At 40.7% G+C, this 24,027-nt stretch overlaps 1 protein-coding gene across 2 annotated transcripts in view; it reads right to left on the bottom strand.

The window, feature by feature from the left end:
• Positions 1-3,999: 3,999 nt before the first annotated feature.
• The window catches only part of THOC2 (THO complex subunit 2), a 44,485-nt gene continuing 24,457 nt past the window's right edge, over positions 4,000-24,027 (bottom strand). The window contains exons 21-39 of one of the 2 annotated variants that reach the window (XM_088151695.1): positions 23,426-23,605; positions 22,990-23,154; positions 22,532-22,807; positions 21,388-21,529; positions 20,212-20,369; positions 19,013-19,141; positions 17,270-17,401; positions 16,998-17,182; positions 15,673-15,854; positions 14,484-14,577; positions 13,166-13,614; positions 12,605-12,663; positions 10,980-11,015; positions 7,091-7,228; positions 6,786-6,855; positions 6,533-6,693; positions 6,144-6,220; positions 6,006-6,053; positions 4,000-4,844 (exon numbers count right to left, since the gene is read on the bottom strand). In XM_088151695.1, coding sequence (XP_088007821.1) covers positions 6,026-6,053; positions 6,144-6,220; positions 6,533-6,693; positions 6,786-6,855; positions 7,091-7,228; positions 10,980-11,015; positions 12,605-12,663; positions 13,166-13,614; positions 14,484-14,577; positions 15,673-15,854; positions 16,998-17,182; positions 17,270-17,401; positions 19,013-19,141; positions 20,212-20,369; positions 21,388-21,529; positions 22,532-22,807; positions 22,990-23,154; positions 23,426-23,605 — 2,661 coding nt within the window. In that variant the 3' untranslated portion in view covers positions 4,000-4,844; positions 6,006-6,025. Of the gene's footprint in view, positions 4,845-6,005; positions 6,054-6,143; positions 6,221-6,532; positions 6,694-6,785; positions 6,856-7,090; positions 7,229-10,979; positions 11,016-11,668; positions 12,664-13,165; positions 13,615-14,483; positions 14,578-15,672; positions 15,855-16,997; positions 17,183-17,269; positions 17,402-19,012; positions 19,142-20,211; positions 20,370-21,387; positions 21,530-22,531; positions 22,808-22,989; positions 23,155-23,425; positions 23,606-24,027 lie in introns of those variants that run through there. The other variant, XR_015798090.1, reaches the window with a different exon arrangement.

Below are 24,027 nucleotides of genomic sequence, written 5' to 3'. Positions count from 1 at the left end.
ATGATGAAAACAAACCATGACTTAGCTAGATATGTGGGGCCAGCCACATTCTCTTCTCCCATTACTGTCTCTCTCTCTCTTCCTTCTACCCCTGTCCTGGTTAGAAGGTAGGCACGACTAACATTCTTTCATGCTTTTAAAGAGTGTTCATGGTGACAATGGAGAGCTGAAATTCTGATGTGCTCGTTTTTTAGGTGCAGGGATTTCAAAATGTAGAGTTTGTATGGAGGGCTGCTTCATAAAGTATCTACCAGAGGTCTGAAGTGGTACAGCTTTCCCACAGCTTGGCCAGGACAGCGTGAGCCAAGTCTAGGATGATGGTGCTAGAACAGCTGTACCAGAAGAACCAGACCCCTCCAGATTTCAATGTTCTTGCTGCTGATAAGTTTTTATCCGTTTAATTATGGGGGGTCCTGAAGGTTTGTTGCATTGCTAATGCCTATCTTAGGACAATGAGGGAGCCTGGTCTTTGCCCGTGGAAACAGGGCAAAGGGCAGAAAAACTTGTCATCCACTTTCTCCCAGTATAGGCAAGATGATAACTTTGTGGATTAGACACGTTTGGTGAGAAGGGGCCAGTTGTAAGCTATGCAACTTCTGTATAAAATGATCATCTATCAGATGATAGGGAGAAAAAAAGTACACTTGAAAACTTGGATTCCCTCTTTCTTTATTGGGATTCAGACTGGGAATGACTGGTAGAGTCATGCAACGTGGAGAAGACTGCAGCGGACAGAACTGTGTTTATTGATTGATTTCCAAGTTTCCTTTTGGCTTGGAAAAAAATCCCTGTGTTTTTCTTGGTGTAAGATGCTGAGCAAGAGGCATTTCATTAGAAAAGAGGTAGGGTTTAGTTTAAAAAAACGAAAGCAAGAGGAAAAAAGTGCTCCCTCTAATATTCCAGGTACCGGCTTATTTCACAAGATCCAAAGTAGAAGGAACAGCATCGTAATCAAATAGGTTCACAGTTTTATTGGCTCTGATCCTCTCTCAGCCTTTCTGGAGCTTCTATCATCCCTTCTTTTCCTTTTGTATTAATTTGGAGCAATACTGACATTCAGTGGCCAGTTAAGTCTGCCACCAAATATTGATCTCCTTCCCTTCATCTCTTTTTAGCAGCACGAACCCCAGAACTAATACATCAAATAAAGGGGCCACCTATCTTCAATTGAAGAGCTTTGAGTTTAAGGAGCTGAGCATACAAAGGCTACCATTTTTGCATCACACATACAAAGAGGTTTAGAATTTGAACAGAAAAGGGTTATGGCAAGTTCCCTTGAAGGCAATACGTTTTGACCAGTCTTTGGCTGGATTAACCACCCCACCACATTCAGCGATCCATTTGTTTTTCTTGGGTGTCCATGGTATTCTCAGGAGTCTTCTCCAACACCAACGTTCAAAAGCCTCAATATTCTGCTTCTTCAAAGCCCAACTTTTGGTTCCATAGAGTGTCACAAGGAATACCGTGGCTTGCATGATTCTTATCTCATGGCATTTGAATAACTTTTCCAAAATTTCATGGCTGCTTTACCAAGTTTTAGTTTGTGGCTTATTTCTTGATGGCTTGTTCCTTTACTGTTGATGGTTGATCCTAAAAGGCTGAAGTGCTCCCTCTATCACTTCAATATCTTCATTGTCAGTTCTAAGACTGGTGGTTGTACCTGTTGTCATTAAGATGGTTATTTTTATATTTAATCATAGTCCCATTTTTTCACTGTCCTCCTCAACTTTAATTGCTAGGGCTTCCAGATCATTTGCATTTTCAAATATCAGAGCAATGTGCATAGTGCAGATTGATGCCTCTTTCTCCAGTTTTAAAAATGCGTTCATCTTCTTCCAATCCAGCTTCCCTTAATATACAGGGTGTACCAAACGCCAGGCCCCATAGATGATTTATTATATAAATTACATTAGATGTTTGAATTGGTTGTTATTTTCTTCTAAATACTTCCTTACTCATTTGGCACATGAACTTTGAACATTCCTAAATACAGTAACATTTTCTCTGATGTTCGCAAGTTCTAATGTGTTGGTCTTTAGATCTTCTATTGGCCTATGGGGGCCTGACTTTTGGTACACCCTGTATATTCAGCATACAGGTTGAATAAATAAGGAGAGGGTAAAACTATTGCAAACAAATATACACAGAAAAGAGTAACATAGGTATAATTACTAGCCTGGAAACCTAGGTGCAATTTGGTCATTAGTTACCTAACAGCCATTAATTTTCTAAGTCTATTTTAGAGTAAGCAATTTCTTGCTTGCTGTCTACAGTAGGAAATCACCAGCTATTTTCAAACTCACTGGCTATGAATTATTAAACACACGTATAACTATCTTGTAAAAATTCCACCAGCGGTTCACCAAATGTTACTTTATGGATATAACATAGTAAATTCCTCCCAGACAAATTTGTATGATAATAACTCCAGATATACCCAGGTTTAGAGTGCATCATCTGGGCCTTCACCTGCTTGTTTCTAGTAAAACGATACTTAAATATAATTTAATATGTTGGATTTTCTTCATGTCAATTTCTCTCTTGTATGATATGAGGAAGGCAGTAGAAATGCCACTTTTTTATCCTTACTTTGCAAAGACTTTAAGACTTCAAAGAAACCAATTTAAGCACCTGCTGCATTGTAAGATTCTCAGCCATATGGCCTTATGATTTTATTCAACCAGGAAAGAAAAAAACGAACCAAATACAATTGGGCAAGTACAAGAGGAAGACCTATGCAGCGTCAACAAGCTATCTGGGCATAACTTTTTCCAGTGTTCCTCGACTTGTGACCTCAAGATGGATAGATTTCAGTTTCTAAAATTCTTGTCAGGTTATGGCCATGCAGAGGTGAAGTCCACCCATCAAGAACGTATACAGATTGGAAAAGAGAGATATCTACATTATAGGCTTTTTTGTGTTGCCTTAGTGGATTGACATTAGTTGTATTATTTACGGTTTTACACAGTGGTATAAATGCATATTCTCTTTCTTTGAATCCGGGGTCGTGTTGGGCCATTTTATTGCTACAACCCGTCTGCAAGAATGTTTGTTAATTTAGATTGCCCTGTATTCAAGGCTTTTAACTAGCAACTCATTATCCCTCTACTTATTTTTTAAAAACTCCTTACCATAAATGAAGTTAAACGTTTAACTTACCATATAAATTTTCTCAGCAAGAGAAATCATTACAAATTGATCTCAAAGTCTCAATGGCCTTTTCAGCCATTAAAAAAAATCATTCAAACAAACAATGAAGGCCTGATTATATCTTCACTTAAGGGGGGGGGAAAAAGGCACGCCACTTCAATTGTTAAATTAAACCATCATTGCTTTCTTCTTGAAATGTTTATGGCAAAACTGTGCAAGCCAATGGGATTTTAAAGGCTCCTTTCCACCCATTTCAAAAAACCTGTGTTCCCTTACCCTTTGCATGAAATTGGGTAGCTGTAAAAAAAAGCTTTTTTGCAGAATCTTTTACTGTCTGAGGATAATTACTTTGAACGTCCAGATTCTTACAAAGCTTTCCACAGCGAGTTGCTGTGGAGATATTGATGGTTTCTGCCTTCGATTTTTTTTTTATTGTCCCATCATTACGAGGTTCTGAAGTCATGCATTTCCTTACAGCAGCTCTTCCAGTACTTCTATGATTGAAAAGCCAAAATGGATTTGTTGAAAGGGGGGGGAAAAAAAGCTGGATGAATTTTGCCTCTTCTTTTGATCAAAGTAATTGGGTTTATGGGTAAACCACAGGAATAATACTTTTCAGCAACGACATATTTGTTACTGTGACATCGCTCTAAACAGCTTTTTAGATATCTGGAACAGAAAGTGTAATGAAATTGACTAGGCCAAGAATACAGCAATAGCCTTTGGTACTTTTGATACTAAAAGCTAACCAACAGATTTTTAAAAAGTAAACAAAGATGATCAAAGTACAACTTGAATTTCAGCCCATTAAACACCTGAATAAGCACCACACACAAGATTTACGACCCATTGAGAAAACTATTTTTTATTTAGAAAAAAGATTACACTGGTAGAATTTCAGATAAAAAAATTGTTTTTGTTTTTTTTAAAAATGTCATTGTGAAACGTTTTTGACTAAAGTCCAGCGATACAAAGTTCCTGTAGCTGTAATATTGAAACCTAATTTGTCTGAATTTCTGTTTGGAAGAAAGTTATTTCCCAATTTCTCTAAAAACATTATGACAAACGTAAGGAGTATAAGTGAGGAACAACAGAGCGTGGGGAATTTCTTTGCTTCCTTTCTTTTTTTAAACAAGTCAATGTTGTGCACATAATATACAAATAATTCCTTAGCATTGCTTGGAAACAGTGCTCCCACTTGGTTTTAGTTATCAATATTAAAAACAATAAATAAAAACTGGATTTTTTTTTAAATGAGGTAAATTCCAAACGTTCAATAACTGTTTATTTGTTGGTTTTCCAAACACCTAAAGTAATGCATTTCCAATTGAAGAAAAAAAAATGCTAAACGGAGGAAGTATTTTGATAACCTAAAGTAGAACTCTGTACATATGAAAACCTCATTTGCATGATGGCAACTGTTGGCAGCACATTGTGCTAAAAATATGGAACAGGTAACACTTCCAGCCAGGTACTGAAAATAAATGTTTAAGAAACTTAAGCGACAAGTTAAAATTACAGTAATGTACAACTCAACCATCAACATCTTCAGCAATGGGAGGGAAATAAAGCAGAGAAGTGAATAATTTAAGGAGATGGAGACAGGTCCTCTTCATTCACAATCTTCTGTGCAATCAATACTCCAGAAAACACATGTCTGGTCACAGCTCACTATCTTCTTGTCTGAACCTCACCTAAAAGGGGGATGATTGCAATGGTTAAGATACATGTCCTGAAAGGAGCAGGAGCTGAAACCAGGTTAAGAGACAAGAATGGCCTACCGCTGATCCAATTTATTAAATAAAGCAGAGATAACGGTGCCATAGGGTATGGAGCTGAAGTGAATTTAGCCCCTGATGGAGTTTACATGTAGTCACAGGTTGGACTTTGGAGATCAACTCTAATTTCCTCCTCAATCCAGGATTCTCGTGGTTCATCCCCTACAGACACCTGCCTGACTTCTGCTTCAACACTTCCTGGTAAGCCCAAAGTAGTATTAATGTCAGGTTTTCTACATCACTGGTACGGATTTCATCACATTCTCTAAACAAGGACTTAGCTCTTTTGGCATTCGTACATCTAAAACACTAGCGTATGGACAAATCCTGTCCCTCAGTACCAGCTGAGAAGAGGGCCTAACGTCTGAGTGTAGTACCACCCGCATTGCTGCATTTAGAATCAGTGTATGAGTATGCAGCTACCACCGTTGAGAAGTGGGAGCAAAGCAGAGAAAAGGAGATGTGGGGCTACAAAATAGAGCGATGAAAATAACTGTATGAATTAATCTAAGAGCTCCATCATCTGCTACCAGAATGCTTTTAATAAGGCATAAAATGGCCAATTGTCCTGAGGTCAGGTTGATGGATTAGGGTTGAATTATGAAAGGATCTTCCCTTCTTCTCATAAAATGTAGAGGCTATACACTGTTTGGACATTTTAAAAAATAATCCTTTGGGGCAAACAGGTAACTGGAAAAGAATGCTTAGCTCTGACATATCAATACATCGACTAATCTCAGGCAATTATGAGAATGGATTAGCAAAAATATCGAAATACTAACTTTACCTTTCAATTTTAAATACAAAACTATCACACAATCATCTCAGTGTTTATCAACATCTCTTCAAAGAGAAACTCCAACTGTATTAATAGAGAACACTGCCCACAAAATATGGGGCAATCTCTGCTGTGTATCTCCCTAAATCTACTTTTGATCTGACCATCTAATAGCAGGATAGTTTGAGCAGAAGCAGTCTGGTAGGCCTCAACCAATTTACACTGAATGGTCAATTCTTTCAAAGCAATTCTCAACATGACTGACATTCTCCAACGAGAAATCAAAAAATTATGCTCACCTTGGTCAGAACAGTGCTCATTATCTGTGTTTGTCTGAAGATTTATGGGTAGATCAAATATTAAGGGAATTATTTTTGAAAATAAATTCTCAGAAAATAATTTAAATTAAGACTCATGATAGCACAGCAAAAGGATATTGTTTCTTTTCTTCTTTTCCGCCAGTACTATCCCGTTTTTCTTTTTTCTCTGTTTTTTCTTTATCATGCCTGGACTCCTAGACAAAATGAGATAAGGGGAAAAAAATTTAAACACATCCTATTTTAGCAGTTCTTTTATGGGTCAGGGAAAACCTGTGTTTTGTTTTTAACCAGTGAAGGAATTTACTTCTCCTAAACAAAACTCCATATTTTTGCGTTCCTCTTCACTCATTCAATAGTTCCAAAATTATTAATTGAGTTCTGGTCAATTAATTCTGGTCCTGAAGAGAAAAAATGCTTTGGATGGTACTGAATGTCCAATAAGCAACCTAACCAAACCGAGGAAGGGTTTGGTTACAATCAACCAGAAAAAGAAACAGTAGCCTTGCCTTTTTGCTACCAGAAGAGCTTTTCTCCATCTTTTCAACTTTGATGGAATCTCCTTTCTCTTTGCTCGAAGATTTTGATTTGTTTTTCTCCTTTTCCTTCTCATTTGAACGAGGAGGAGAATCGGAAGGACTTTCACTCTTACTATGTTTGGAGGAACCAGCTAGATGGAACAAACAAACAAATGCTGTCAATAAGCCATCCATGGCACCAACAAGGCGTTATCAAGGAGAGGAGAAGCAGGAGAGACCATACTTGTTCCATTTTCCTCTTTCCGACGCTTGATTGAATCCTGGGTAACTTCTCGGTCATTATTTGAATGATCCTAGTTGGGTACAACATCAACATAGATTTCTTTTAGAAACACAAGTTTGTCAATTTTATGCTTAAAAACAGCTGAGCTGTTAAAGCTGTTTCTTCCTTTGAACTGCCTTTTTCCTCCCCAGCTCCTTTTAATGATAAGTTTCTTGGACAATTATTCAAAGCAACTTTCATTAGAAAGGCTCAAGGTGAGATGTGAAGAATCCTATATTTAAACTTAGTATTCAGAAATCACAAACCCTTTTTCGGTCTTTCCTTTCTTTTTCATCTTTCTTTTCTCTCTCTCTGGATCTTTCCCTTGATTTGTCCAAATCTTTCTTGTCTACTTCTCTCTCCTTACTCTTGGACAATGCTGGAGTGGAGTGGTTAATGTAGTGCTGTTAAATTAAAGCAATAGCAAGGATTACTACATCACTTCCGAGGCAGCCCATTAAAAGAAGAGTCTCTTGCACCAAAATGCTGATATATTTCTCTCTCTCAGGTAGGTGTTTCGTATTATGCTGGAAATCTATGGCATGATCGCAAATGACAACTACAAATTCATTTTTTTGCCATGAAAATAAAATCACCTCTCAAAATAGTACCATGAGATTGTTTTAAAGGCACCCTAAATTTCATGAGCCTGTAATCAAGGAAAGGCGAGGAAGAAAACAGGTATTTGGTCATGCTCCAAATATGGACTGTGAGTTATTTAAACAAGAAGTCACAGCAGGGGGCATCAGTGGATTTTGACGGATCTGAAAAAGCTAATCAGGATCACCCTTGGTTAGTACTTGGAAGACGAACAGCAAACCTCAGAGCTGTAGAGTAGACTGAGAAACTGGGGTGGGGCAGGGGGAATATCTGCTTTGTTTCAAGAAAATGACATGAATGTATGTATGCAGTTACCAGGGAGAGAGACTTCAGCTTAATTTGAAATAATGAAACAGCCACACGCATGGGGAAAGCAATTCTGACTGGATGTGGGAGCTGGTGAAAGATTCCTACCCCCTCTCCCCAGCTGAGCTATCTTCAAAATTGAGAGACCCCCCCCTTCTGCAAGTAGCCTCGTTCTCCCTCCCATTTCTTCCAAATATGATCCAGATCATGTCCAACTGCCCCAAGGAAGAGCAATGAATTCTACAGTCCAGTGGTGGGCCGAAAATGGATGTAACTCCAGTCCTAATTGGAAATTGCCCAGGCCCCTGTTATTATTGCTTTTCTGCATTTTTACCCAAATTTTAAGAATCTCCCAAAATGGTTCACCATGAATATAAAGAGACCCCCCTACCTGCAGACGAAAAATAAATTAATTAATAAAAGAGGACAAGACTCATAATGGAAAGGTGGAGGGAGAAAAAAAAAGAAATGATGATCTACTAACAGGCCGCCTGTATTTTGCTTCTTTTTAAAAGTAGCACTTCTCACTGGAGCCATTCAGGGAAAGACTTCTCTAGGTTTTCCTCTAATATCACCTAAAGATACAGGAACTTGGGGTCCTCCATATCTCCCTAGCACATTGCATCATTCTCCATGTGCGCCGAGGATGCTGGGAGTTGTGGTTCAGCCATATCTGAAGGCCAACAGGATCTTCAGTTCTGTTCTAGCCATATTAGTTCCCAAGAGAACTTTTTGCTTCTGGTTTGGTTTTGTGTAGAGTGGGAAGACAATGTATCCTTAGATATATCCATCAGCAAAAACATTTGGCTTCTTCCTAATGAAATCATAATGCTGCAACCAGGACTGCCATCATTACAGAACGAGCTGCAGACCCCATTGTTTGAGGCCATCTTTGGCCCTGATAGGACCAAAGATTCCTTTAGATCTTAGAAGGCAGATTCTGAGGGGTTAGGGATGCCACTCAGCCTCCAGATCTTCTGGAAGGTCACAAAACAACACTTATTAATGCTATGAAGCCACTGGGGGTGGCTGTTGTCTTTGGGCCTATTTTTTGACATTGTAGGAGGGGTTAGTGGTAGAAATGGAAACAAAAAGCCAAGCACTCCATTCCTTCCCTTATAATATCCTAAACCTGAAAAAATGGCCACAAATCATGCTGCAGAAATTTAGACATTTTGCCCTACATGCTAATTATGCAATTTGGGGGAGTTAGGGGCTGCATTTGGTCCACAAATCACTCATGTTTTAGTTCATGTTAATCCTACTTTGTGTGTGTGTTTGTGTGTGTGTATATATATATGTGTATGTGTATATATATATATGTGTGTGTGTGTGTGTGTGTATGTGTGTGTGTGTGTGTGTATGTATGTGTATGTGTGTGTGTATGTATGTATGTATGTATGTATATATATATTGGCAGGCTGCCTCAGGATGGCAGGAAACTGGGTCATGCTGGCTGGGGAATTCTGGGAGTTGAACTCCATACATCTTAAAATGGCCAAGGTTGAGAAACACTGCACTAGACTGTGCCTTCTATGGCTTCACTCCATCTACCAGTCAGTGAGATGCTGCTGCTAAGCACAAACAGGCTGCTGTGAGTGACAGAAATTCTTCTCAGCATTCCTCATATTTTGCGGCAGTGAACTCCATCAATACACCCAAGATCCTCCAGAATTCAGTGGTATTAGCTTGATTATTAAACATAACTTTTTCTTATTGGATCCAGAACCCGTGCCATGTGGCTCTTTGCCCAAAATTTAGATCTATCATGAACTGGATACAGGTGGGGCCATAGCCATACTACTGGAGTTACTCAGCAGAAGGAATCATCAAGTTCAGCACTTCTGATTGCCAGCTTTCTGATGCTCCCTGATCTGCTTCTGTTTTCTAGCTGGCTTTTCACCAGCTTCACCATCAAACAGCTACAACCTGCCTTTCACATTCAGAATCCATAGTCTTTAAAAACGCCCTGAGAGACTTTCCTTGAGATAGCATAAAGATTCTGGCGATGCATGCGTTGGCTGAGCTCTACAGCTGTTGGCTGAGCAGAGAAATAGGTGCTAATTTCCTTTAGAGATGTGGCAACTGTCCAACTGAAACTCAGTGGAAAAGGGATAAAATATCCGTAATAAGAGTTTGAAAGAAAGAGACAAATGAATAAATACATAAATAAAGGACAGGCAAAGTTTTGATTCAAAAGCCATTCAACACTTGATGCGAATTTGTTCATGTGCAATTGGATCTCCTCCCCCATCCCCAATATATATTAGAATGAATCTGCATTGACTCTAATCAACAATTTGAATTGGATTGGGGGTGAGTTGCACATACTGTCTCTTCATCCACACATACTGTTTGAATAAGTGAATATATACAAACATATGCATAAGCATACCCAATATGATTCTTTCATCAGACATATTTTCAAATAGTAAGTGGCTAGCAGAGGGAGGGATCAACAAGATTAGTCTTGAGTTTTCAGGGAACCTTTTCCACATCACTGTGGAATAATCTCTGCAGATCTTCCCTGGAACTCAAGGTTTGTTACAGGGAATTGCAAGGCATAGTCTCCAATAGGGATGACAAATGAACAGCCTCTAACATGACATCTCCCATCTGTCTGCATGGTCAATGAGCAAGGATGATAGTCAACAGCCCAACTTCTTCTGGAAGGCTATTGTTTCCCACTCCAGCTCTTTGAGGAACAGCTATTTAGTTCATGGAAGGGATGGGCAGAAACTACTGATACCTTACTTGAATTGAGAGAGGAAGACCATGCCTGGTTGAATTCACACACTACACTATGACATTATGTGGTCTATGTAGTTTCAGCTTAGTATGTGGTGTGCATCCAGGCCTGGAGCCATAACCTCTGGCTCTGTAGGCTATGGAAACAGGCCAGCTATGTTTATTTAATAAACCATGACTTAGCACATGGTGTGAATCTAATCATTTTGTGCAAGTAAACAGGCTAAAAGAAGATCAGAGAGCTTGCAAGCTGTTAGATAAACTTCATGAGAGACAGCAGTAGCCTTCTCTGTAAGGAATCACCAAGTCTCTGGAACGGACTGTGAAAAGCAGCAACACATCAAATTAATACAACATTGTCCGCCACATCGGTTTATCAACCGTACACAATTTGCAATATTGCCAAGCTGCACTTTACTCATTTACCAAACCTTTCAATATGATCAACTACATCTGCAAAAGCAATGTTTAAAAATTGGAAGGTGGGTGAAAGACTCAAACCTTAACTGCAGAGTCCTTGAGTTCGCTGAGATTGTCCTGCAGAAAATGAATGGAGATGACACATAAGCTCACAGAGTTCTCAGAAACCACTGGAACGTGGGGAAATCAGGGCTAGAACCTCAAAACAAACAAACAAAAAACAGCTTCCCCTCTGGGAATAAATACAGCATTAATATTTCTTAGACAATTTTATGCACACATTTAGGCTAATTACATAAATCCAATCAGCTACAAAGCCTAAGTGTTCTTAATTTTTTTTAAAAAAAAGACCCCCCCCAAACCCATTCTCTATCAAAAACTATCTTTTAAAAGTTACAGTTCTAGCCCAATTAGTGGTGGTGGGGAAATCTTTCCAACTTATTGCTAACTAGGTAGATACTGTTCCACTTAACAGCTTCGATTATTCTGAAAACAAATATAAAAACTGACATCAGATTAGAAAGACTGCCGTGCTTTCTACTGCTAAGCTAGCTCTCCTCATTATGACTCGCTCCCAAGAAATGCAGGAGCACAAGCCCAGAATCAAGGCTTGTTCTAGAACCACAATGCAATGGAATGCCCTGCTCTAGCTCCTCTCCATTTCCAGCCAACCTCTTCAAAGAGCTCGCTTTCTTAAAAGTTGGCAAGTCAGAGTGACAACCCCACACACAATCCAGCCCAGTGCGCAGACGAAGTATTGGTTAACTTACAGTTGCAATGCTTCAACGTACTGCAAACTCAAAGATTCCATGAGCTTAGGTGGTTTTAAGAAATAAAAGAAAATAAACATGGAGCAAGGAATTGCTACCCTGAGTCTTCAAGAAGGCTGCAGCCAGGGGTTTTGGGTTTGTGCTGTGCTCGGCTGCTGGGGGTTTTCTCTTGTTGAGTGGAAGGTTTGGCTGCCACATCTGGTTTAAGCATTGCGCAGAGCTCAACAGGGTGGGACCCCACTGGAATATAAACAAACCTCGCAGGGAAGGTGGTACACAGGCTGCCTGCTCACTGAATATACACAACTACAGGAGAACTGATCACCAAGGAGACTTTTTTTTTTTTAAACGGGACTCCTTTTCAAGGCTTCTCTTTGGAAGGCACACAGCAGGAAGAAGCTCAACCAGCAGCCTGATGAATGTAGACGCCTCGGGTCTCCCGGCATCCTCCGCGAACTCTTCAGGGCTTACGGATCGATTCTTCCCGATCAGGGCAGGGGGGAAAAAAACCACGCTCCGCTCGGCGTGCTGCAAGAGACTTGCTTGCTTGTAGCTACCACTGCACTCCAAAAATATATATCTGACTGTTTAAAAACCATGAGGCACTTCTGGCTTGTTTGCACTTTTTTTTTTAAATACAAAAAAAAAAAAAAATTCTTGACATTTCCATACTCTATTTACAACATTTGCGCTAGGTCCTTGAAGCTTTAATTCCTTTTTTTTTTTCTAATAAAAAAAAGAGATTTCAATTTTATTTACTTTTTAATGAAAAAAGAGTCCACCAACCAATCAAAAGGAATGCATTTTTTTTTCAAATGCACTGGGAAAAAACCTCCAAAGGCTTCAACTCGGCACCAAACTTGAAGGAAGTCGACATTGGCATTCCACATGTGAGAGCCTAAAAAGTGGGCGGTGCCTTCCTCAGGCTATACTAACCTTTACACTTGAGGAATGTGATGGAGAAGAATGGGTATCTACTTTGCGGCGTTTTTGTTCTGAAAGAGAAGTGGGGGGACACAGACACAGAAGTCGGGAGGTTAAACCTTTCGCGTCCACGTGAATCGGGACTCCGTGTTGGAGATTCTACAGAAGTGAGGAGGCCCACAGCTGCTGCTTTTCCGATCAACAGCTGCTGAAGTGGTTGGCCGGCCAACTAGACACCGCCCTCCCACGGTGGGTGAAGCCCAGACTGCAGGGAAATTGGACTGAATCCCTTTTGGTTTTCCTTCACTAGAGATGATCACATCTCCCCACAGGTGTCCTAATTTCCCCTTGAGGCGGGGTTTAGAATTCCAATTCAGTGACGTTTGGAGGGGATCTGGAGAGTGCATCAAGGGGTTTTTTTTGGGGGGGGGGCACAGATTATACATTTGTGTTCCAGTCCCGGCTCAGGAGCTCATTTCAGCTGCTGCTCCCCCCTTTGTTCATTGGAGTGCCCTTTTCCCATGAAAATTAAATTTGACCAAAAAAAAAAAAAAAAAAAGGATGTGAACATACCCCTTTCGGAATCTGAGGTTTCTGACCGGGGAACAGGTGACTTCAAGGACCCAGCAAGTGGAATCTTGTCTCCTCCTCCTCCTCCTCCTCTAATGGCCTCCTTGGATTTCATCTCCTTGGTTACATCTCTCTCTCTCGATGGTTCCTTCTCTCTCTCCTTTTCGGCCATTGATTTGGACTCAGCGTTGGTCACGATAACCTTGGATTTTTCCTCTTTTGATGATTTTTCTTCTCTCTTGATCTTTTCCTTCTCTTTGTCAGCTTTAGGTGTCTTCTCCTTCGCCTCTCTTGCCTTCTCATCTTTGTTGGCCCTCTCTTCCTTCGGCTTATCTTTCCCATCCTTTCCGAGTGCTTTAGCTTCAGGAGTGGCAGCTGGAATTTTCTCTTTCTTCTCCTTCTCTTTTTCCTTCCCGCATTTCTCTTTGTCCTCTTTTTCTTTGACAATTTTGCTGCGCGCAAGACGGAGGAAGCAAAGGTTAGGATTGGAAGAGGTTAAACGTTCCCCTTAGCAATATCGGTATGGTTCTGCTGAAACCAAATGGGTAACAATTGCAAGACTTAAGCAAAAGAGATGTAATTTCTAATCAAGATTTCTCAACCTCAGCAACTTTAAGATGTGTGGACTTCAACTCCCAGAATCCCCCAGCCAGCTGGGAGTTGAAGTCCACACATCTTAAAATTGCTGAGGTTGAGAAATCCTGCTCTAAGTGTTTCTGGCAGGAAGGTCTACTCCGCTTCTGGCATTTATTAGCTTAAATGACAATAACTGACTTCATTATGTGACATTCATTTTGCACATTTTTAGGCCCGGGAACACGGAATGGACTTGTTCCCAGGACTTGCTGATTTGCAAATGGCTGCTGCCGCGGGTATCACTGCTTTACAGGACACCAAGACATGGGTGAACCTGCTCTTCTCATCACCCTGGCTGACATTTCGGGAGGGCAGTTGAACCCACTTCCCAGCAGAGCCCAAGGGGGTCAACCACCACCATTTTTAATTCTAAGCATTTCTATGGGGCCGACAGAAATGGGATCGGGCGGCCAATCAGCTGGAAAGAGAGACTCGGCGGCAGCCCACTTATTTCTTATTTTTTATCAAAATCATCTTAAAAAAACATAATAAAGTGAGTTGGAGCAGATTCCCTGGTGGGCTCCAAAGGCAGTGGCCATAGCTATCATGCTGCTTTCTGCAGTAGCAGGAAGCATCAACAAAGACGGATGTGTTTTTTCCGAGGCTTTTTTATCGTCAGCAACGAACGCTTCCTTCTCCCCAGGAGATTCTGCATTCGAAAGATACAAAGGCTGCGGACTCTCACCTGCTGTTTCCGTTGCTTGCAGTCACTTTTGGAGTCGCATTGGCAGCTTTGTTGACCACTTTAACAGCACCCTGAGACTTCTCCTTTAACTTATCTGGTTGAAAAAGAAGGAAAGACATTACTAACGTTAAGTGGCAGTGTAAACATTTTAAAATGAAAAACGTTCTGTTAGCATCCTAGTAAATCCCATGTATTGTACTGAGCAATTCACAATGATCAAGAAGGTTGGTCGTGGGGTGGTTTTGGGGGGAGTAGCAATGAAAAATGACACCACGGTCATACTGAAAATAAACCCTGCAAATGTTATTCAAGCCACAGCTTTATGCATACAGAACGATTATGCGGGCTTCTTTCATTCATCAAAAGTTATAGTCCACTGAGTTCGAGGCATAAATCGTTCAGATCCATCCTTATTCTAACTCAGTCTTAACAAAGAGGTAGACATATTTTCCTGTGAATGCAACAATGTATGATATTTCACATATATGGATCTTTCCCTTCAGGTCAATACTGTACTAGGAGGGTTGGTTCACACATACCGTACATATGTGGGTCACCCATTACATTAAGCAATAATATGCTTTGGTTTCTTGCATTATGTGAACCCAGTTTGTATTGTTCATCAACTGAAATCAGGGCTGATCCCAGTCATTTGCTTGCAAACCATCACCTAATTATTAATTCAGAAATACAGCACACACAGGAGTGTGAACTTGCCCTTTTTAAAACCAATTCTGAACACAGCGTGGTGGATTTTCTCCTATGCAGTAACAGTTTGCTTTTAGGGACCCTTGCACAGCTGACCTCGGCTGTGAATGGAAAAACGTTAATTCAGATTCTATCGCCAAAGGAGGAGCAAAATCCGGACAACCGGTGTCATTTAATGTAATGTGTTGGTATACTGGTTTTTAATTTGTTTTTATGGGATTGTTTTTACCTGCTGTGAGCTGCCCACAGTCACTGAGATAAGATGGGTGGCCATCCAAATCGAATCGATAATAATAATAAATAATAATAATTGGGGTACATTTATATCATTTGAGTAAATTTACATTAGTTTATGCAAATGATGTGAGCGTACCCCAATGATGCAATGTGTACATTTGCATTTCAGCCATTCAGCAGATCTCCCACCTCCCCATTTAGTCCATAAAAACTGAGGGGTTTACAGGGATCGTGGCAGCCATACCCGTCTCCTCAGTAGTGCTTTCTTCTAGTTTAGCTGCGTTTATCGTGAGCGGAGGCAGTCCTGTTCCACCTGGCCCATTTTGCACCATTGTGGGCACTGCGTTCCGGGTGGGAAGGTCCTTGTGGTGGAAATCGTTTTCAGGAACCATGCAATGTTTTCTACTTTTCAGCTGCCCAGAATAGCTGAAAGCCGCACAAAGGGTTAAATATGCACAGAACACACAGACAGAAAAGCAAGAGAGACGCTCGAAATGCTGCGCGGGAGAGAAGAATTCAGGGTTTTCACGACCGCATTCGGACTGTCTTTCTACCAGGTCAGAAACAAATGTGGCTGTGGCTTTGCAGAATCATTCTCTTAAGTCTCCAGTGACTCCTTAATCCTAATCCTAATGAGACCTTGACTGTCAGAGCCTCAACTTGCCCAAAATATCCTTTTGCCTGCTCTCAAAAGGATAATCTAAACTGCTGGTATTTTAACGGAAACATATGACTAGCCTAAAATGTTTCCCAGAATATAAAGGGGAGATAATGTATCTAAGAATACAAGGTAAAAGGCAACATATATGGGCCTGTAGTAGCCATCCCACCGGGACAACACAGAGAAAACAAAAATGGAGGATCAGTTCTGCAGGAAAGATGCAATGTCTTCCTTTCCTTCAGCTGTTACCCGGCATTAGGTCTACCAGGTGACCTAAAGGAGAGAAGGGAAGCGAAGCCACTCCTATTCAACCTCCTGAAAGACTGTGAACTTCAGCCTTTCCTCTCCTTGGGCTGTTTCTAAAGAGTTGGCTTTTACAAGAAGTTTATCAGAAAAGCTCTATTTCTGTTTGCTTTTTTCCTCTGCCCTCCCAGACCCTTTTCCTCTTGTGTGATTCTTGGAAAACTGCAAGTCTGTGGGAAGGGGCTGTCATATTACCAATCTTGATGAGCTACCTGGGTGATTGGTTAATCAAGAATGATTGCAAATTTAAAGCGATTGAACTTTAATTGTGCAATACTTTTTCATTTATCTCTCCTCTGTCAACTTCATTAAACCTGAGGATATACAATATCAACTTTAAAAGGTTTTGCTTTGAGAAAAAGATTCTTGGGTTGGTTAATCCAAGACACTTTCCTATATATGGAAACCATTTTACAATGAAAACAAAGAAAACAAAAACTCACATTAACCCCCCCACCCCCAGATTACTGAAAACACAATTTTTTTTAGCATCAGGCAAAACCAAACTCAGATCAAAAGCTTATCTAAAAAAGTGCTTCTGCAGCATTAGGACGTCCTTCCGATACACTATTTAAACTCGTTTTTTTAAAGGAATGTTTTGTTACCCCATTGCTAACGCATATAGATCAGGTCTCTTTTCTTTCTCTTCCTGGCAGATTTTATGGACTCTTCTTTCCAAGGCTTGGCCCAGGTTCACAACTTTTGGATACCACGGCAAAATTTTGGTCAGCACGATAAGGATATTTCTGATGTGCGTATATTCCCCTGTTTCGAGGCAGTGTACAGACGCCTGGAAAAAACCCCCCCATAAAAATAACATCAGACAAGGCATTCCTCACCACTGTTCAGCCCCAGTTCAACGCCGCTCCTAAATTACCTTGGTTAACTTATAATGCCATTTGTGTACCACGTGTCGAAAATTTTCGTAGTCTAATTGGTCAGCTTTATTCACAGCATCATAACCACTGGATCGCAATACAGTGATGAAGCCCGGATAGTTCCCGCATTCCTGCATGGAAACGATGGAAAAACTTATGATTGTATTTCACCAATATCAAATGATCTCCACTGACTCCTGACTCCTTTCTAGGCCCAGTTTAAGATTTTACTATTCACCAATATCACCCCCACCTCCCTTTGGATTGATTGCTCTGTCGCTAGCAGAAATATTTTTATTCTCCCAGGCCTTTTAAAAGTCACTGTATTATACTACCCTGGAGTTTTTTTCATTCAACCTATTTCTTGGTTTTAGCTTCTGTTCTTTAGTGGCTCTTTTAATCATTATTATTTTGTTTTGTATTGTTCTGTGTTTTATTTACATTTTTGTTTTAGCTGTAATTTTAGATTGGGGTCTTCGACACATCTGCAAACATCCTTTGCAAAACTCTTGCTCTGAAGAGCAATACACACACACACACAAACATATCCCTGAATAAAATCTACTACTGAAAATTCACATCTTATGAATTTTAAAATTAAGCTGCAGATTGTTCTTAGATGATGACCTAATACCTTCTAGAAATTAATCAACAGAATATTAAAAAGTCTAAGTGCGCTGTTTTACAAGAAAGGGTCACTGGATAAGACATCTGAACTGCATTAATATATGAGTGTTATTCTCTAAGCAAGTGTTTCTCAACCTTGGCGACTTGAAGATGTGTGGACTTCAACTCCCAGAATTCCTCAGCCAGCAGAACTGGCTGGGGAATTCTGAGAGTTGAAGTCCACACATCTTCAAACTGCCAAGTGTGAGAAACACTGCTCTAAGCCCACAAGCAAAAACAAATAGGTTTCCTCCACTGAAATCACCTGGAAATGCTGGCAGAACTATACCTTTGCATCATGCCTTTCTCAACTGGAACAGTCTACCAGTCCATGATGCAAGTCTTCAGCATGACCAAATTAAGTTGTTCTTATTCTGGGCAGTACTCATCACCACATGGCTGGACTGTCACAATGTACTCTACTTGGAGCTGTTCTTGAAGACCAGCTGGAAGCTTCAGTAGTCCAGAATGCAGGGGCTGGGTTGGCACCACCCCCGTATTCACCACCATGAATACATTACTCCTGTGCTTCCAGGTCTGTGCTAGTTTCTGATTAGTCTCTAGGTGCAATTCAAGGTGCTCTGGGTTACTGATAAAGCTCTATATGGCTTGATACCAAAGTATCTTCACAACCACTTTTTCCACCAGAATCAAGCTGCCGAACCAATCTGTCCTAGAAAAACTGATGGCAGTTCCACATTTTTGCAAGGCGTGTTCTACGGAGGCTCACGGGCACTGCTTTTCTGCAACAGCGCCTATCGCACGATGCTTGAACTTCCAGAAGCTACTGGAAACAGAGCTGTCCTGTAGAGCCTACATGGATGCATGATGTCTAGGACAGATAACTACTGTGGCCTTGGGAGTGATGATTTTACTGTTACATAATTTAAATTTTTTATGCTGGAGATTTTATTTCCTATCTTTTATTCCTGTAAACCACCAAGAGACTCGAGATTGTGGCAGGCGGTCAAATAAATCAATAAACCTCACCAGAAAAACTCCTACAATCCAGTGATGTCTCTGCAAACTCCCTCCCTTAAATACATCGGGTCTTCCCGTCAGTATTTTAAACGTACCTTTTCATATATGCCTTTATCACTGTGCCACTGGGTTACAGTATCTAACATACAGCATAGGAATCTCCCGTATCGACTAGCTTCATTTTCAGTGCAGCTGGCTACTGTATAGATAATATCGGAGAACACCTGTAAGAAATCCGTGACAAAAAAAAAGTTATGCTAAAATATAGAGGTTTCAATATTCCTAACACTTGTTTGGTTTTTTCCCTTAAAACACATGCTGAAGACCATTTGAAATCCTCCCCTTTGAGTTTCCTGGTTTTATATCTGCCTAAACTGAGGTTAAAAGGCTACTGAAGATAGTTTTGTGGATGGTTATAATAACTGTATAGTCCCTACTAAAAATGTTTGTTGAGAACTCACTGTTCCGCTTTGATCTTATTGAACTGCCAACTTCTCACTTTCTGAAATCTTAAGTTGCTAGGTGAGGGATCCCCAGCCTTTTCAAACTAGAGGGCTCCTGTAGAACTCTCACAAAATGGCTGCCAGGAGAGTCACCCCCAAACACCACCCAACATAAAGCTTCCACTGATGGAAGGCACACCAGCGATCCTATTTCCTATCATCTCCCTTTGCCTCAGGGCCTTCTTGGCTTCGTTAGATGATTTTTCTCCTTGAAAGGTAAGCCTGTTTCCAAACAAAGCAATGGGCTGCAAACACCTATCTCCCCCCACCCACCGCCAGGGATCTATCTGGGTCACACATGCATTGCTGAACAGATGATTTCTTCAGTCTGGGATTTTGCAGATTCCTATTTTGTTAAATCGAAAGCGTCTAAAAAGGAGACAGAGGCAGGGAAGGTGGGGGGAGAGAAAGAGAAGAGAACCAGGTGAAGGCAAAAATCTGACAGGGAAGTATGGCAGGGTAAATCAGGTGTAAAACCATCATGTAAGTTTGCGACAACTTTCATTTTTGCTCACAGCGACACTACATCTTCCACTGCTAGTCTGCTAAACTGCTAATCTTCCAGCAAAATACAGCATTTCTGTCCTTGACAGAAAGGGCCTTTCAATGATTCTAAGGCAGTGTTGTCCAAACTTGGCCACTTTAAGATGAGTGGACTTCAACTCCCAGAATTCCCCAGCCAGCCATGCTGGCTGGGGAATTCTGGGAGTTGAAGTCCACTCATCTTAAAGTGGCCAAGTTTGGACAACACTGTTCTAAGGGAATCAGAAGCCAAACTAAGAGTTACTTACCCTGTCATAACAAAGCAGTGTGGAAAAATTGGGTGTTTTCTGTTGATGCACCAGTTCTACAAAGCGGGCGCAGTAAACAGCATCGATGGCCGAAAAGATACAGCGGGGAAATATACACAACTGCAGAAATTTTGTTATGGTCTCATTTTTCGTTGACTCTTAAAAAATTTAAAAAGAGGGGGGAAATGGTTATTGTTATGGTACCAGCAGGATATCTTTAATTAAAAAAAAATAATTTGGGTTATTATATTGTTATAAGACATACATAATACATTATATATTATTTGAATACAGTGGTATTTATACAGCATTGACTAGAGATTGTTAACACTCTAAAGTTTAGATAACTTAGACAGTTAAACATAAAGAAAGGTATTATATCAGTATTAAGTATGATTTAAAATGTTGATGTTGATGTTAAGATTATTTAGCTTTTATCTTTTAGTAGGATAACTTTAGATCTATTTAGGTTCAGCCAGAAACGAATTTGGTAGACATGAGAGAACAAATTTCAAGTACACCCTTACTGGGTAAAGCATTGTGTGTGCAAAAGTGTGTGCCTAGGCTGACAATTCCATCCATTACTCAAACTGCAACTGCAAGGCAGGATTTAAAATGTCCTTTCTCTCCACTTCCAAAGGAAATCTACCTCTTAAGGTGTATCAAAGTTAAAGCAGTTAAATCGACCTTCATTCCCAGCCCCAGTTGGGAATCCAAATGGAAATTCTCCAAGACAATTTGGCTAAGAGTTACTTAATACAGAATTTAGAGATATTTCGCATCAGTAGGGGAGAAACTGCAAAAAACAAAGCACGCAATTCTGCAACAGGCCACCAATCTCTGAACTACATTTAAGACTGAGTCATCTTTACAACCCTCTAGGCCTAAGACTGGCCTTAGTCTGGTTAAAAGTAGGGAAAATCTACCCCCTTTTGTCCATGTCTCAGAAGAAATGCATTACAGAATTCAAGGTGATAGTGAATCCTGTATGAATCTAAATCACTGCAAAGGTGAAATGCATACAAGCCCCTCCAACGCTGCCCACGTATCTATGGCAGTGTTTCTCAACCTTGGCAACTTTAAGATGAGTGGACTTCAGCTGACTCAACTTAAAGTTGCTAAGGTTGAGAAACACTGATCTATGGAAAAGACTGAAGAGCACCCTCCACCACTTACTCGCAAGAAGCCAATTGTCCTTTTCAAGCTTCAGCCTTTGCAACACCCTTTCCACGTGATCCAACTGTTTCTTTTCCTCTTCGAGAAGTTTATCCTGAAGGGCTGTACAGCGTTCTTTTTCTTTCTTCTTCTTATTTGGAGGCTATGGAAAAGAAACATTGCATTCACAATGTGTTTCTTGCTTGTCACGAGAACAGCCCTCTTGCAAAAAGCGGACTTCGACAGGCAAAAATCGGACGACCTGCTCTTTGATCAGGACCAGATTCTGCATTTTTTTCCTCTCTCTCTGCCATTATTCTGCTAACAAAAGGGATTTAAGAGAAGTCCACCATCTTCCTCTAGAAAGCTAACGACCTGTTGGGGAGTCATTTATTCCTAGCATTTATTCTTCACTTCCCCCATCCGGTATCATCGAAGGGAGGGTCCTTTCGAAAAGTGGCTATAATTAAACAACGATTTATAATTAGCAGCAGCAATCAGGCCACACTTCTTTGGGGAGCCTGTTCTAGATTCTGGGCCCCACGTGAGAAGGCCTAATTGTTGTCTGCTTGCTGTCAGCGAGGGATGAGGCAGGAGAGGATTAGGCAGGCTAGTTTGTGGAAATTCCATTCCATTCCATTCACCGACAAGAACAAACAGGGCGGAATGCAGGTGGAAGTTAGAGTCAATCCCAAGCCCCACCCAAAGCATCACCCCCCGCCCTGCAGTTATCATCCTTGAAGTGACAGCTTCTTACAGAGACAGCTTTAATCACCCTACAACTTTCCCAAAGAAAACCTATTTTAAGATATCCCATGGAAAGGAAAGATGGGGATTGGGGTGAGTAACCTCAACTGAAGACACAGGTATTGGATGAAGCAGGCTGGTGGGCCTACAGGGTAGCAATTTCCTATCCATGTTACCCTAGAACAGTGTTGTCCAAACTTGGCCACTTTAAGATGAGTGGACTTCAATTCCCAGAATTCTGGGAGTTGAAGTCCACTCACCTTCAAGTGGCCAGGTTTGGACAACACTGCCCTAGAATATGGTATTATTTCACAAATGTCATTGCGTTTGCCCTGTATCACATATTTTCATGATCTAAGTATTTTTTAAGTACTTAAAAGGCTTCAGGAAACATTCCCATTTGAGGCACAATACATACCATATCCTGATTGTCGTCAATTGCTTTCATTTGGATTTTGAGTTTATTGACTTCCCGTTCGTAGCTACCACGGGGCACCGCAAGGTCGTACATTGTCAGGGACCAGAAGGTGGCATAGAACTGTGGGCTGATATCATCCCAGACCTTCGGAAGGTGTAAGGAGATCACCGCGTCATGAACAGGCGCCATCACAAGCTCGCAGGATGTGATGTATTTGTGAACTTTCTGCTGCTGCTTATTCCCCTTCTCGGCTTTCTTCAATTCATCGTACTTTGACTGTTAAAGAAAAAAGAGCACAGGCAAATATATAACCTGCTCTGTCAAGTCTGCTGCGCTTAAGCGTAAAACGTAAAGCCTAAGAAGTTAAATTATGATGGCTGTGGATTGTGTCAGACGGGTTTTGCCACTGTTGGCAATTTTCAAGAAAATGGTTCTGGGTATGCAAAATTTGTACTCACTGAAATATGGTGCGCATACATAGGCCTTGAAAGGAAAAAGGCAGCATCATGAGGAGTGTGAAACTCGTTACAGAGAACATCGATAGAAGGCACTCGCTTAATATAATCCTCTGTGCTTAAATTGGATGCTAGAAATCCACCGAATTGTACCAAAGTATCATGGCACTATAAGAAAAAAACACAAAGGTGTAAGGGGTGACCAGATTCTTATCAGCAGAGAAAAGACATAATTTCAAATCAAATGCAGTATTTGGAAAAGAGGGGGAAAAAAACGACAACTCGCTATCATTTGTAACACCCCCCCCCCAAGAATATTACTGATAAAACCATGTGTCCTTCAGCACTTATATTGGTTGTTATGCTGGTACTAGTCTGCCCGTAAGAAGGATTTTAAATGATTTAAGCTAATAAAAAGATACGATTCCTTTCTACTTGCCTGATCGTATAGCTTCCCCACCAGCTTCAAATGTTTCTCCCCACCTTCTTGAAAAATCACACCGTTGCGCTGTTGAGCCATGAGAAGGCACAGGGGAAGGGCAAGATCGTGGTCCAAAAGTGCATCTTTTAATCTCTGAGAAGATTTCTTAGTGTTTCTGATCTGGCCAAAATATCCTCCCTGAACAAAGGAATTAAAAAAAAGGTTAAGAAACCCCAACGGGGAAAAAAACCTCCTCCCCAATGACTGCAACTCAAAACCAGGTCTGGTGTCCAAAGAACAAGCTTTCAATCACCATGCCTGTTGTTTCCTAGCCTACTTGAAAAGAATCTGTTACTTTCTGGGTTACGACAAAAAAATTGTTTACTTGTCCACATGGCGACACGACTGTTTTTCACTTGTCCTTCAAAGCAGACTCATAACCTAGCTTGCCATCCTGAACTGCAGAGGCCAGCAGAAACCGGACATTTTGATTTTGGAAAAATTCTCAACTCTGGTTTTCCAATAAATTCTCAATTGCTGAAAAGCAGTAATTACTTGGGATGGGGTGGGGGCACTCCCCAAAGATCTGCCTTTGATACAATTAGATAAATCAATCCAGC

Source organism: Python bivittatus, unplaced genomic scaffold, assembly GCF_059951505.1.
Source record: "Python bivittatus isolate LINGU-HERP-01145 unplaced genomic scaffold, Pbiv_v1 ctg000670_np1212, whole genome shotgun sequence".
NCBI lineage: Eukaryota > Metazoa > Chordata > Lepidosauria > Squamata > Pythonidae > Python > Python bivittatus.
This window is presented reverse-complemented; position numbering and strand designations above follow the sequence as displayed.